This window comes from Panicum virgatum, chromosome 5N (genome assembly GCF_016808335.1).
Source record: "Panicum virgatum strain AP13 chromosome 5N, P.virgatum_v5, whole genome shotgun sequence".
Lineage (NCBI taxonomy): Eukaryota > Viridiplantae > Streptophyta > Magnoliopsida > Poales > Poaceae > Panicum > Panicum virgatum.
The window spans coordinates 18,320,268-18,335,431 of record NC_053149.1 but is presented as its reverse complement, the minus strand read 5'-3'; the positions used below and the strand labels follow the sequence as shown (position 1 = coordinate 18,335,431).

The 15,164-nt window shown below is 41.0% G+C and overlaps 1 protein-coding gene across 1 annotated transcript; it reads left to right on the top strand.

The window, feature by feature from the left end:
- Window positions 1-2,794: 2,794 nt before the first annotated feature.
- Window positions 2,795-14,308, top strand: LOC120673750 (cation-chloride cotransporter 2-like). The gene is made up of 13 exons (XM_039954744.1): window positions 2,795-2,940; window positions 4,646-4,795; window positions 4,980-5,058; window positions 5,158-5,249; window positions 5,681-5,795; window positions 6,164-6,264; window positions 6,910-6,971; window positions 9,735-9,950; window positions 10,027-10,141; window positions 10,267-10,461; window positions 12,159-12,559; window positions 12,969-13,130; window positions 13,215-14,308. Exons 1-13 carry the CDS (start codon window positions 2,795-2,797, stop codon window positions 14,306-14,308), a joined length of 2,928 nt encoding a protein of 975 aa, XP_039810678.1.
- The last annotated feature ends 856 nt before the right edge of the window (window positions 14,309-15,164 follow it).

Here is a 15,164-nt window from a genome sequence, read left to right as displayed (position 1 = left end):
GGTCACAAGAACTTGTAATGTCAGTGACATCCGGTGAAATGTTCTCCAACCTCCCCAAGAACCTCCATGAGGAAGGCTTAGCGCCAACTTGTGAAAGAATGAATACATACTCAAAGGACTTGAATTTGGACGTGTTCCTCTTTTACTGCACTCACCGATCGGACCAGTGGACTGACTTACATTTGACTCTTCCCAAATCATTGTCACTAACATTACAAACTCAACACCTATAGCAACATCAACTAGCACTGGAGATCTGGTCTTTGGGTTCACCAGACGCTATGGACCATCCCGTTGGTGTCACCGATCACTCGGGAGGTATGGAACTTCAAGACACGGGTCAAAAGGACAGCTTCTCTTCCCGAGATGCATACACTTTGTCTACACCTGGAAAAGAAATTGCACGCCATTTTCGTGGGCTCTAACATAAATTGTGGGCAACGACAATGTGTATTGATCTTTGACCATGACACCTTCAATTCTGTAGGTGCAACTATAAGAATAGCAACTATGGGGCTATTTTTTTCAATGCACTAGTGTGACCGGTGTTCATCTGACATGACCACCTGACAATCTATCATCGGACAAACCTGATGGTCTATCCAGTGGTTGCAACGGTCTCGCCGGTGTGAAGGATCAAGTGTACGAAAATATAATGCCTGCTTCCTTTTTCTTCGGTTACATCATTTCAATGCCTCACAGACATATCTTGATCATGTACACAAGAGCACAGAAAAGCACCAAGAGCTCTAGCTCCAGCTACTAAAGAAGAAGGACAAGGTCCTTCTCTAAAGTCTACAACCATTGGTAGCTCCTGCTCAAGCAACAAGGATGCATCAACTTTTCAAGCCCCAAGACCAGAAGCTGCAGCATCTTCTCAAGGACCATTTCAGCAAACCATTCCGTGAGCATCCCAAGGAGCAGTGGCCGCCTTTCTTACTTGTTGTTCGGTGTCAAGTATTGAAAATCTCTAGCTGGAAGATGATACCTTTTCTGAACTTATGTTACTTATATTGTTTGATGACATCAACATGAAGATACCATTTGCTTTAAATATTTGCTGCTATGAGCTGATGTTAGTTCTATGAACTCAGGTTCATGTTAGTGTTGTTACCTGTGAACTGATTTTGTTAACTGCCATCCATGTGCATTTATCACTTCATTTTGCAAACTAGTTCATTTTGCATTGGAATATGTTGCAAGCTCAGTCAACATTTACATCAAAAGATCATGCACTAACAAAGGTTGCCACAAAAGCTCAGGCTCTAACAGAGCAAGTCACAATGTTGAGTACTTCAGTATAAACAACAGCCCTAACAAAGCAAAAACTACAATGCACCTACTGAAACAAATGAAGTTGCTCTTCTCCTTCAAGTCAAGTTGCTCCTTTTCCTCCATCTTCTTATTGAATTCATCCTTCTCTTTTTCTAGTTGTACTATCATTTGCCTGAGCTCTCTATTTTCCTCCTAAATCCTCTGAACATGGTGCTGCTCCTCTTCTTTCTCCCTCCTCAGCTGCCAAACTGCATCACGAAGGTCACACATCAAAATCCGCTCATACTTGGTTGCCTCACGATCCATCCACACATAATAGCCGCAATCCCCGGGTTTCTACACTCAAATGAATTGCCCAGCAAATCAGAAAATCAATCGTAAAGCAGACCAATCTAAGGGGAAAACCTAAAAGAATGCTTACCTATCTTGAAGGGCATCTGTAGTACCTCCGGCCCGAGTTGTCGGCGCTCCATGATGTCCAGCAAGGCGCCTTCCTATTGCAGCGGCACTTCACCGCCGGGGAGTAGTCATACGGACCTACTCGGTACGGCACCGGCACTCTAAACCTCTCCATCTCCCCGCCTCCTCTTCCTCTCGACGATGCGGACCACCCTGATTAGCGTGAGCTTGATGACGCCATGGCCGCGGCCTCTCTCCCTCTGTCGCCGGACCGCGCCCCCCTCGCTGGGAGAAACCCTAGGTCTGCCAGGAACCCTAGAACCGAGGTAGGGTTCAACCTTAGTGGGCCAAAACTATATTAGATCCACCATTAAATCAAACTTTACTAGAACAATCATTCAATTCTAAACTATACTACTCAAAACGTTATTCACACAATTATGAAGTTACCATTGTACCCTTGATCAAATAAAAAAATTAGAAAGACAATTATCCGACCTCATCTCCACCGGCGGGGGGCCCACCACTTCGGTATGCTCCAAGTGCTTAGGGCCCACCATTTAGTATGCACTAGGTGTCTCTCTTTTTGGTGCCTCTTGGTGCCTCTACCTTCCCAGCCGTTGTATCGAGGGACCTGATGAGTCCATTTTTCTCCAATCATTCTAAAAAAATTAATAATAGTAGTAGATCTAATAGAATTTATGGGTGAAGGAAGAGAAAGGAACGGGGAAGAAGCAAGCTTGCGGCAAAAGAAAGGAAAGGCTGCATGTATGCTTACGTTTATTCATCCCAACAGCAAGGAGGGATGGAGATTATTAATAAAGACAAGTCAATCGCATGAATGCATGCAGCAACTAATTTTCCATGCACAAAATTTTGGAGCCCCTAACATCTGGAGGCCTGTGTGGTCACTCCGTTTGCACCGCCCACTGTACGGGCCTGCCGCCACATCCACCACCGCCTCCTCGTCCTCCTCCTCCCCTGGATCTGGGTCGTGACCCACGGCAATGGCGGTGCATGGCGCCGTATCTAGGGTTCCTTGCCTCGTCTGACCGACTCTGGATCTCTTCCCTGTCGCCCCCGTGGCTACCGCGGCGGTTGATCGCTGCCTCCATTGGGAATGGAGCGCGGTGGGATCGGGAACGACGATGAGGAGGCTGCAGCTCCGAAGCGTCCGCAGCAGAGGTACCATGCTGTGGAGTCGCAAGACCACGCTGTTGTGCAGATGACGGCCATGGAGCCTGGGTCGTCCGCGGCCGCGCCCAGGTAACGACGTGATGCTGATTTCCTACGCATTTCTTTGGCATTACATGGGCATAGGAATCTGGGAAATTGAGATGATTTCGGTGATGAGTTCAGTTATCATTTTAGGGCTTTTGTTTATCCATGTTAATGCCGTAGATTTTGTAGATAACTCTGGAATTCCGGTGACCATTGTGCAACAAATAGCATGCATCAATGACTCACGCCATCCAAGTGTTACAGGGGTTGTGAAGTATATCCGTGATACTAACTAGTTATTTTAAGCCAATTGCATAATGTGGTTGAGATATGGGAGCGTTATTTGCATTCTTCATTCTTGTGCTGCGCGTTGCACGAGTACATTGCAGGGAAATTTAAGCTTTATAGAGGACCATAAGATTTTGATAAATTATTTCACTACTACAAAATAGGTCTTTCTTCCAGGCCATTTGTCCCGATTACCTTTGGGCCCGGGACAAAAGGTGGCTTTTGTCCCGGGTCCAACGGCTAGCCGGGCCAACGTGGGGGATAGGGGCTTTTTGTCCCGGGTGGAGCCACCAACCCGGACAAAAGGCCCCCCTTTTGTCCCGGTTGGTGGCTCCACCCGGGACAAAAAGGCCCAACCCTTTTATCCCGGGTGGTAACACCAACCGGGACAAAAGGTGACCCTTTTGTCCCGGTTGGTGTTACCACCCGGGACAAAAGGCCCCTTTTATCCCGGTTGGTGTTACCAACCCGGACAAAAGGCCTCTCCACGTGATAGTTCAAAAGGAAGTTATTCTATACTGAGTCACGTGTACTACTTAGGTGAATTGGCAAGGAAACCATGCGTTGGGCAAGAGGTCTTGGGATCGAATCCCGTGGTGTGCAAATTTTTTTTAACATCAGGCACATTTTGTCCCGGTTCTTCCACCCGGGACAAAGCCTCGAGAGGCTTTTGTCCCGGAAGCCTTGTCCCGGTTCCAAAACCGGGACAAAAGCCAGTTTGGAACCGGGACAAAAGGCTAAATCTGTAGTAGTGTTTGTAGATCAAAACTTTCGGTAGATCAGTTTTTCTCACTCTTTCTCAAAAAATGTAGTTCTGGAAGGGAGTGTTTGGCATAGCCCTTGCGGCCTTGCCTGAGGCGGGTGCTCTAGTAGTATAAAACCTTTGTATCTTTGGTCCCAATCAGGTGGTTCTGGCCCTCTGTTGCTAGGGAGCCCGATCATTTCAGTATATAGTTTTATAGTTTCATTGCTTTTTGTAATGAAATTTCTGGCTCGCACTATATAAAAAAAACCATAGAGGCCTATCCGCGCCGGCTTTGAAATCTGAGCCTTTTGTTTTATTTTTCTTGTACTGAGCCCATTGGCCATACAGAGTATATGAATTGAATTATTGCAGGAATGCAAAAAAAATCCTGGTTGTTTGATTGAAAATTTGAAATAATGAATAAAAGGAGTTTTTGATTTGGATATGTGGTTGTGAAGTTTAGAGATATCAGTTTGATCTCTTTGATTTTAAAGAAATCTATTTTCTTAGAGCCTAGGAGTGCAGTTGACCTTCTAATTCTCGCTGTCATCAAATCTAATGTAGTATGACAATGTAGCATCACCGTAAGCTTCTCCAAATTATTCTAGCTGTGGTTTTCTGTTCAACTAATTATCCGCTGCGAAAATCAAAAAGTAAGTTGCTTGGTTTTGGTGTGCAATGTGCAAGAACTAACGCAGCTATTGTTCTATATTATAGGCCCATGAAGCCTGGTACTAATCTAAGTATTGACCCAAGAATGAAAATGACTTCATCAAATGGCCATGCTGTACCTAATGTATCTCAAAGTGATTCAAAGCTCGAGCTTTTTGGTTTTGACTCTCTAGTCAATATTTTGGGACTCAAGAGGTATGATCATTCATTTTGTAGATTTTGTTTATGTAACGTAGACATTTAGGAGCTTTTACCTACATTTATGTTTGCCTTTTGTTAACTACTTATTGTTTAATGAAAATACTATGGACCTGAAGCCATTGATTTTTACAATACAACTGAAATGAAATATGCCATACATCTGATTGATTATGAACAGTATGGCAGGAGAACAACCCCAGGCAACAACTAGCCCTAGAGATGGTGAGGATGTAGGGATTACTATTGGATGCCCTAAGGTTGTTTTTTCATCCATGTGCACAAAAAGAAAATTTTCACTCTTCCTAGACAGCAGTAAAAATGTGTTGTATATTACATTTATTTGGTTTGGTTTGCAGGAAACTGAGCCAAAACTTGGTACCATGATGGGTGTATTTGTTCCATGTCTACAGAACATCTTGGGAATAATATATTATATTCGTTTTACATGGTAGACTTTCATTCCCATTTCTTGTTATGGTGTATCTTGCATTTGATTCTAGTCAAGTACTCAGCTTAAATATTTAAGCTATGGTTTTTGTATTCATATTTTTTCATGTCATCTAGCATCATGTAAAGCAAGTATCCTTTTTTGACAAACAACCTTCATGTAACATTTGCAATTACTTTACTCACAAGCAATGCACTGCTGCATAGTATGACCAAGCCTGCATATGGTAAGTCTCAACAATGTAACAACCATGTCTAATCTAAATATAGTAAGTAATTTAAAATTGGTACCTCAAAGTATTCTCCTTTTAAGCTCATATATGGTTTAGCATTTCAAAATTCTGCTTCATGACATTTCATGTTTTCTTATGCACAAGTTACTGGTCTATTATAGTGTTCAAGAGTTGATGGATTGGTTTCTATTTACGATAGGATTGTGGGTATGGGAGGCATATGGCAGTCACTTGTTTTAGTTGCATTCTGCGGTGCATGCACATTTTTAACTGGATTATCATTAAGTGCAATTGCGACAAATGGAGCAATGAAGGTATGTAGAATCTAAGAAGATGCATTAGGTGAAAGTTCTTTGAATTAGCCTCTACATTTCTTATTTTTAGATGCATGAGTTTGTTTCACCTTTTTTTCTGTGTTCGTGCAAGATGATTGACAATGAACCTAGCACCTAAAACCTAACATACAGTAAAAGATTGTCGCTAATAATTATCTCAAAACTAAAAAACAAAGAATGTAACTAGAATAAAAGTTTGCATTCCATATTGCCTCTATATTTTCTTTGCCATTCACTTGTAAAACAAACAGTAAGTCATTCCATAATTAGTTGTATTTGCATCCCATCTGGCTGGTCTAGAAATATGAACACTGATGGGCCCATCGTATTTCTATTTTGATCACAAGGGTGGTGGCCCTTATTATCTAATTGGTCGTGCACTTGGTCCAGAAGTTGGAATCAGTATTGGATTGTGCTTCTTCCTTGGAAATGCAGTTGCTGGAGCTATGTAAGTTTGCACTTTACATGCTACCATATGTCATTCCTTCCCATGTACTTATTTTTCCTTAATGCAAATTGTGTAGAAATGAAATATGCCACAAGGACCCAAACAACGCCCAGAATCTTATCATGTTACTAATTATAGTTATATACCATGAATGAATTTCTCGTGGTGTTGATATGTTAGTACCATCTTTGATCATTAGTAGTACTTGCATATTGAGGCTAAAATCTGGGTTTTTGTTTGCTAAGAAAATAAAGCACACTTGTTAAGCAAATAACTCGGGGAAGAATCCGCCTAGGCTTCATTCTAAGGTGTCGTTCTTCGAACTTAAGACAGGATGGGATATCCAATGACTCTAGGTGTTCAACGCTCTAACTGGTCCACTGCGAGAAGTTTTGCAGCATGCTTGTTAAGAAATATCAATTTGCTAGACTAAAAAAAACATAGAATGTTATGTGGAAAAGAATATATATTGTTTCTTGCCAAGCGTCCTTTAAGGAATTTCAGATATAGCAAGTTATGTGCATTATTCCATTCTTCCATGAACAAAGTTCTTGTACACTTTAAAATTCATTTCTCCGTACCCCATCCTTCTCCCTGAGACAAATTATGACCTACTTTATTCATATTTGGAATTACTCCTTTCAGGTATGTGTTGGGAGCTGTAGAAACATTTCTAGATGCTGTTCCAGCAGCTGGATTTTTTCAAGGTATTCTATTATTCAGAATTCTAATAAATATATTTCCTCTTGATTTGATTATGAACATCTTTTGTGTATTGATTAATTTGTATATTTTGATAGATGATACCAAAAACTTAATTGTAAAATCTTATGTCCATTGATGTGAATGATACATGCATTGCCAACATTCTAGCCATATTACTTGATGTCTGAACCAATAGCAAAGCCTTTAGTTTAAAGCAAGTTGGGATAGGATAGAAAATAAACCCAAGAAGAGTCACATTAACCAAAGATAAGGAATGGAAAAGGGACAGTAACAAAATTAAAACAAAAGCAGTAAATTAGTAGTTATGGATGATCATAAACTAGAATAAAACTTACAAAAATATTATCTTAATAGGAGAATAAACAATTTCACCTGATTCATATAAATATAAAAAATTTAGTTTATATCAGATTGAGTGACTCTTTTTGCTCTATTTTCATATTAATACAAAAGAACTAGAGAAAAATGTCCTTGCTAACACTATTTCTATCTTGTCTTATTACTTCTAAACTCCTAGCATGTCTAGGGTTTTTTTGAAATATGATCTCAGTGGCAAAACTACCAAGATGGCATTGTACATGTGTAGCTTTCACCATGGAACACCCTAAAATTAGTATTTAGCTAGTGGATATTGTAAAATGTTATTCCTTTGCCAGAGTGCAGTGTTCACCAAACTATTATCTTGGCAAACAAGAGAGAAGGAATGTGAAGGGTCTATTTTACCTTTTTTGTTAAGAACTTAAGCATCTCCAAGAGTTCATAATCCCTCTTCCCCATCTTTGTTTTTTTGGAAAAAAAACCCTCTCCAATAGTGCCCTAACCTAACTCCCCATCTCCTAACAATTAGCATATTATCCACCTTTGTGCGTAAAAATACGCACACCTCCGTGACTCCCGATCAGCTCCCCACAACCGATTTGTCTTCGGCGCCGACCTTCTTCACGTCGCCCATTGCTTTTGCTCGCTCCATCGTCGTCCAGAAACAGGCCGCCATCGTCCGGTACGATGTTCGCTGTGCCCTGCCGCATGCATCTACCCCATGCTGTGGCCCTGCTCCTGCCGCCATGCGCCTAGCGCCCTGACTATGGACCTTGTTTGGTTTTTCCTAGAATGGGCTAGAACGCACTTTGACCGCTAATTACGGTGTCATACAAAGTCAGTTTACAAAACCAACTTCAGAACCCCCGCGCTAGGAACCCTAAAGATTCTAATGAGGCCTTTGACCGCGTGATTTGAGGATGGTTACTGTAGCATCAATGTAGCTAATCATCGATTAATTACCGTCATTAGATTCGTCGCGAAAAGTTACACACATCTCTGAAGAGGTTTTGTAAATAAACTTCATTTAGTACTCCATGCATACGAGATTCTTCTCTCAGAAAACGTACGTGCCAGGAACTCTAGAATGCAGGCGCCGAACCAAGCAGGGCCATGGTTTAGGGCCCTGCACCATGATCTGCCGCACCTAGCGCCCTGCGCCTAGAGCCCTGCGCATGGCGCCCTGCGCCTAGCACCCTACCATGGTCGGCCTGCTGGGGAGCACCGGCAGGTGAATTGCATTCTTTGACTGCATCTCATACTCGCTCATGTGTGTGTTGTTTGCTGGACACAGTAGCCAGCAATGTGTGTGCCTTGGAAAAACAAGACGAAAGTAAATGTGTTCAGGACACAGGGTGCATGCGGCAGGCTGCAGGCAGGAACAGGTGCAGGCGGCGGCAGATATGCAAGGGGGGGGGGGGGGGGCGGCGGACAAGTGCCGCGGCGACAGAAGAAAAACCAGGCGGCGGCGGCGGCGACGATAGGATTTTTCTCGCGCTAACCTTTTGGTGTAAAAATAGGGAATTATTGGAGATAAACTTTTTTTACCTCCCCATATCTATTTAGGGAGTTCCGAAACAACAAGTTTGAGAAAAAAAGTATAAGAAACTCTTGGAGATGCTCTTAAGATCAATAATTAGATTTGGGGATTCATGAAAGATACTGAGGATGTGAGGATGTGAGTGTTATGACAGTGTTAGGAATTTGTGGAATTTGAATGTCTTTGGCACCATTTGTTGATATACTGCAACTGTAGCACAGAGGATCAAGGGCATCTGACTTAATTTTGCAGTGTTTCTGTCTCGTAGTTAGGTGGTATATGACCATAATGTCCACCGTTTTTTTTTTTGTATCCGATAGCTAAACACCAATCAAGGATGTCTTTGGGAAACAAATGCCACATCTCTACGGTTTTCGATGGTCAATTTTAGTATTTCTCCATGTTCATAATAATATATACAGAGTTGGAATGTAGGATGCAAGTAAGAATCATAACAAATTTATTTTTATCAAAGAACTAATTGGGAGATAATCTGTTGTAGTGGTCTGAAGGGAATAAAGTTTATCAAATTTTGGGGTAGTAGAAAGGGGAGTAGTGAATTTGTGAATGGTCGTTTTTGCAGTGACATTATAAAAAGTTCAAATTACTCCCCTCAAGTATGAACAAAGTCTGAATAACCCCCGCAACTATGCTTTGGTTCAATTTACTCATGAATTTTTTGTCAATTAGTCCAATTTACCCCTTAATAATATTTTCAATTTTTTTTCATCCTTTTACTTCCAAGGATTAGTTTATTATAATTTAGGGGTTATCCATACTTCGTCCATACTTGAGGGGAGTAATTAGATTTTTTTTGTTTTTCATTTATCTAAGTTATGTTCATGTTTTTTTCATTTGAACTAACTTGACACATTCTAAAATGCAGATGCTACAACAGTAGTTGGTGGAACAACTGTATCAACACCTAGCTTGCATGACCTCCAAATCTATGGTGTTGTCATTACCATATTGCTATGCTTTATTGTATTTGGGGGTGTCAAAATTATCAACAAGGTCGCACCTGCTTTCTTAATACCAGTCCTCTTCTCAATACTCTGCATTTTTATTGGCGTCTTCAGTGCACCAGGGTCAGATGCTCCAAGTAAGTAGTCCTTTGACTACCAATCACATTGAATATTCTTTTTTCGTGAAAACTTACTGATGGTTTTCCTTACTAGAGAGGATCACTGGGTTGAATATGACTACACTTTCTGACAACTGGAGTTCAGACTACCAACCTACAAACAATGCTGGAGTCCCTGACTCAAAAGGGTCGATATATTGGGATTTTAAGTGCGTCCTATGCTATGCTCTCTTTTTAAACCTTCTAATTGGTGAAACAAAAGTGTGATTTATTCATCCATTTTCATTCTATTTGATTAATGCAGGCTACTGACATGTTTCTATTTTTGTTTTAGTGCATTGTTAGGGCTCTTTTTCCCGGCTGTTACTGGAATCATGGCTGGTTCAAACCGTTCCGCTTCGCTAAAGGACACGCAACGTTCCATACCAGTTGGGACATTAAATGCTACCCTTTCAACAACTGGGATGTATTTCATTTCTGTCTTCCTATTTGGAGCTTTGGCTACAAGAGATGAGCTTCTAACTAACAGGTTTGGTATTCCCTAGAAATACGACATCAGCTTTTTTTTGCACTCCAACTATTGATAGTATGCCCCGTAGACCCTTGTCGTAGATGCCTTTAGCATATTGAGGTTTGACAGAAAGGGGGAATGGTGGATGATTACATTTGATGTGGAACCTACAACTTGTAAGCCCATCTCCAGTGGCTAAGTTCTCATCCGATGTGGTACCTGCAAAGTCGAATGACCTATGCAGGAACACACACCGTGAGGGAGGGAGGGAGAGAGAGAGAGAGAGAGAGAGTGAGAGAGAGAGAGAGACCATTGTTATTAAAAAACAGTGTGGAGGGATGGAGGCAGCGCGTCTCCGCAAGCAGAGGCCATAGAAATTCCAGCAACAAGTGTCAACTGGGTGGGAGGCCTTTTAATTCCATATTAGAAAAATGTTGCACCGTTGGCGCCCTGAGAGGCATGTCACGGACATATAGATCTGTGTTTATAAAGTTTTGTTGCGGGCTCGGTCAAATTTGATTTAGGTTCTTAGATGTATGTGTGTGAGGTGTGGACCGTTGAAATATGTCTATGGATCGTCCATGCAACCGTAGCAAGAAAGCATATATGTGGCAGTTATCATACCAGTCAATGTTGTGGCATATGCAGTGTGTAAATGTGCGAGGCGATTCAACCTGTCACCGATACACGGGTTTTCTGTGAATTTGATGTTCGTGAAGTGCATATTAGTTTTGCCAAAGTTCAGGGTTTTTTCATAAAATTGTTGTCAATAGAGTGTGTGTTGATTTTGTTAAAGTTCAGGGGGTCTTTTTGGTTTCACCAACGTTTGGGCGGTTTCGTAAAATTGCCATCAGTAGAGTGCGTGTCTATCTCGTTAAAGTTTAGGGGGTATTTTGTAAAATTGACATTCATGAAGTCTGGGGGCTCTTTTGCAAAATTTCCATCCATGGACTATGGGTTTATTTGACCAAAGTTTGAGGGACTTTTTTGTAAAATTTATATCCCCAACTATTCCTAGCTGTCGGCCAAGGAATTCTGGCATAAGTAGCCACCTCCTGGCAGGGAAATGCACCAGGTTTAGTTATAAGAGATGGGAACATGACTCAATAGACAATTATGGTGATTTTTTAATTAGATTGCTGGAACCATAAATCCAGAATTCGTTTCAAACAAATTGTTATATGGCTATCCTTTTTCCCCACGAGTCGACACGCAACTGATGATGCTCTAAATGCAGTTTGTCTTGCTATCCTGTTGCATTTTGGCTGCAAGGAAGATACACTTTTCTGTTTGCATAAATGGTCTTGTCGGAATATTATAAAAGTACCAAGATTTTTTTTTTCATTTTTTTAGCTTGCTCGACAGCCATTGCCATCATACTTGTTACTAGAATTTAGCTGACAACTTTATTGCTCCTAATTTGTTTTATTGTTGTAATAGGAGGTGTTGTATAGTGAGAAATGGACATGTTTATAGCTTCAATGAGTGATATTTCCACTTTTAATTGAAATTTTAGAAAGGTACTTCAAAAAAGCAACAGTGTCCACTGCATTTGTAATAAATGATATTTTCTAGGATTAGTGCTATAGTGTGATCACACATTTTGAAATATATTTGAAAGCTTGAATTCTCTATGTCCATAAAGTACATTTTTTCTCATATGAATTATGTACTATCTTGTGTCGTCAGCTTCTAAACATGCCTAATATATGCAGGCTTCTTGCTGCAACAGTTGCTTGGCCTGGTCCTGCAGTAATTTACATTGGTATTATTCTGTCCACTTTAGGTGCAGCACTACAGAGTATGACTGGGGCTCCACGGTTACTTGCAGCAATAGCAAATGATGACATCCTTCCTGTTCTTAATTGTTTTAAGGCTTATGAAGGATCTGAGCCTCATGTGGCAACTCTATTTACAAGCTTCATATGTATTGCTTGTGTTGTGATCGGGAACTTGGATCTAATCACACCTACTATCACTATGTTTTTCCTTATGTGTTATGCTGGTGTGAACCTGTCATGCTTTCTTCTAGACCTCCTTGATGCTCCTAGTTGGCGCCCTCGATGGAAATTACATCACTGGAGCCTTTCTTTGATAGGTGCATCCCAATGTATTGGTATGCTTCCTCATTCCTTTTTTATAGTCAATTATTTTTTTTTCTCGGACATGCACGACAGCTACGTATCATTTCACTGAAGAAGATCTTGCACAACATACGCATACCATGCAACACATATACTCAAACCCAGGATTACACAATTACATACTCACCTTACAAACAAAAATATATGTCTATGTGTTATAACAGAAAGTAATTTTGTGAATAACATATGCAAAACTCCATGGAAATATGAAGTCTCAAATTTTGCGTACAAAATCTAAAATGTATGCTTATGAAACAACTATTTACTTGTATTGCATGAAGATTATTTTTATATTATAATAAAAGAATTATATCCTTGAGTTGTTGAATATTTTGAATAGTATATTTGTTTAATGACATATGACTTTCCTTAAATGTACAGTTATCATGTTTATGATCTCATGGACTTTTACCGTGGTCTCGCTTGCCCTCGCAAGCCTCATCTACTACTATGTCAGCTTAAAAGGAAAGGCTGGTGATTGGGGAGATGGATTCAAAAGTGCATACTTCCAATTGGCTCTGCGAAGCCTCCGATCAATGGGAGGTAGAATATTTTTGCATGCAAAATAAATATTCTTCATCTAAACTGCAAACTCCATGTCTTATAATTTTGACCATTTTATTGCAGCAAATCAAGTACATCCGAAAAATTGGTACCCCATTCCTCTCATATTTTGCCGGCCTTGGGGTAAACTTCCAGAAAATATCCCATGCCATCCAAAACTTGCAGATTTTGCCAATTGCATGAAGAAAAAGGGTCGTGGCATGTCAATTTTCTTCTCAATCATTGATGGTGACTACCACGAATCAGCCGAGGATGCAAAGACAGCCTGCCATCAACTTAGCGCCTATATTGACTATAAGCGTTGTGAGGGTGTCGCGGAGATCATCGTAGCACGCTCAATGTCTGATGGTTTTCGTAGCATTGTTCAGATAATGGGCCTAGGCAACCTGAAGCCAAATATTGTTGTGATGCGTTACCCTGAGATTTGGCGTCGTGAAAATCTGACGCAAATACCGTCGACATTTATCAGCATCATAAATGATTGTATTATTGCTAACAAGGCAGTCGTCATTGTGAAAGGACTAGATGAGTGGCCTAATGAGTACCAGAGACAGTATGGAACCATTGACTTATACTGGATTGTGAGGGATGGAGGGCTAATGCTATTGCTATCTCAGCTGCTACTTACCAAAGAGAGCTTTGAAAGCTGTAAGATTCAGGTCTTCTGCATAGCTGAAGAGGACACAGAAGCTGAGGAGCTAAAAGCTGATGTGAAAAAGTTTCTGTATGATCTTCGTATGCAAGCTGAGGTTATAGTTGTGACAATGAAGTCAATGGAAGCACGTGCCGAGCTCAGTGCTAGTGCTAAGAAGGATCCTGAAGAAGAACATGCCAGCGCTCAGCGTAGAATCAAAGCATACCTTTCTGAGATGAAGGAGACTGCACAAAGAGAAGGGCGGCCACTGATGGAGGGTGGTAGACAAGTTGTGGTTAATGAAGAGAAGGTCGAAAAGTTCCTCTACACGATGCTGAAGCTGAATACCACTATCCTCAAGTACTCCCGGATGGCAGTAGTGGTGCTGGTGAGCCTCCCACCGCCGCCTTTGAACCACCCGGCCTACTGTTACATGGAATACATGGATCTGCTTGTTGTGAACATCCCACGAATGCTGATAGTTAGGGGATACAGGAGGGACGTCGTCACACTTTTCACTTGATTGGGTTGGATACACATTTGGAGGATCTAAGCTGATTCCTTTCGGTAAATGGAACCTGGAAGCCAATTTACATGCGTAGCATTAGTTTCATCCTTTATAGATTGATGAAGAAATCCACATGCATAGGAAATACCTGTTCGATAGATTTTCTCCTTTTTTCTGTTACATAGAAGCGCTTCTCCATAGATAAAAAGCTCCAACGCAAGTGTCTATTGTTTTATTTTCCCACCTTCTGTAAAATATTGTAGCTTTTATTTTCTTGTATTGTGGAGAGAAAGAATGTAACTATTTTCATCTTCCTTGTTTTCCAGTAGTTGTAATTGGCTTGGCTGGCTAGTTCATTGTGCATACTGAAGCCCATAAAACTCTTGGCAGATAAAGTCTATGAATATGGAACGGCTTATTCCTCACGATGGAATAGCTTGTATGGTTACAAACTGTGTGAAATAACATAATTCTTGCAGAAATTATCAACCTCGTGGAATAGCGTTGTTTGGAACAAATGGGGCATAGATTTGTGTGCAGCAGTTCTAACATGGGCTAGAAATTGATGCCTTTAGTCTCTAATTTCAAATTTAGGCCATTATGGAACCAAGGAAATATCCACTCTTATTATCAAATATATTTGATTTCCTTGTAGGATGTAGGACCGGATATGTAAAATTCTACGGCCTAGTTTGGCAGCAGGTGCTAATTAACCAAGGGAAGAAATCCCCTCGCGGGAATTTTCTTGGAAAACATAATCCCCCTCCACCCCGCAGGGAAAATTCCCCTGCCACCATTTGGAAGCTCTTTGTCCGTTGGCTTCAGTGCTTCCCGTGCTTTGGACCATGTAATTCATTTTATTACATATATA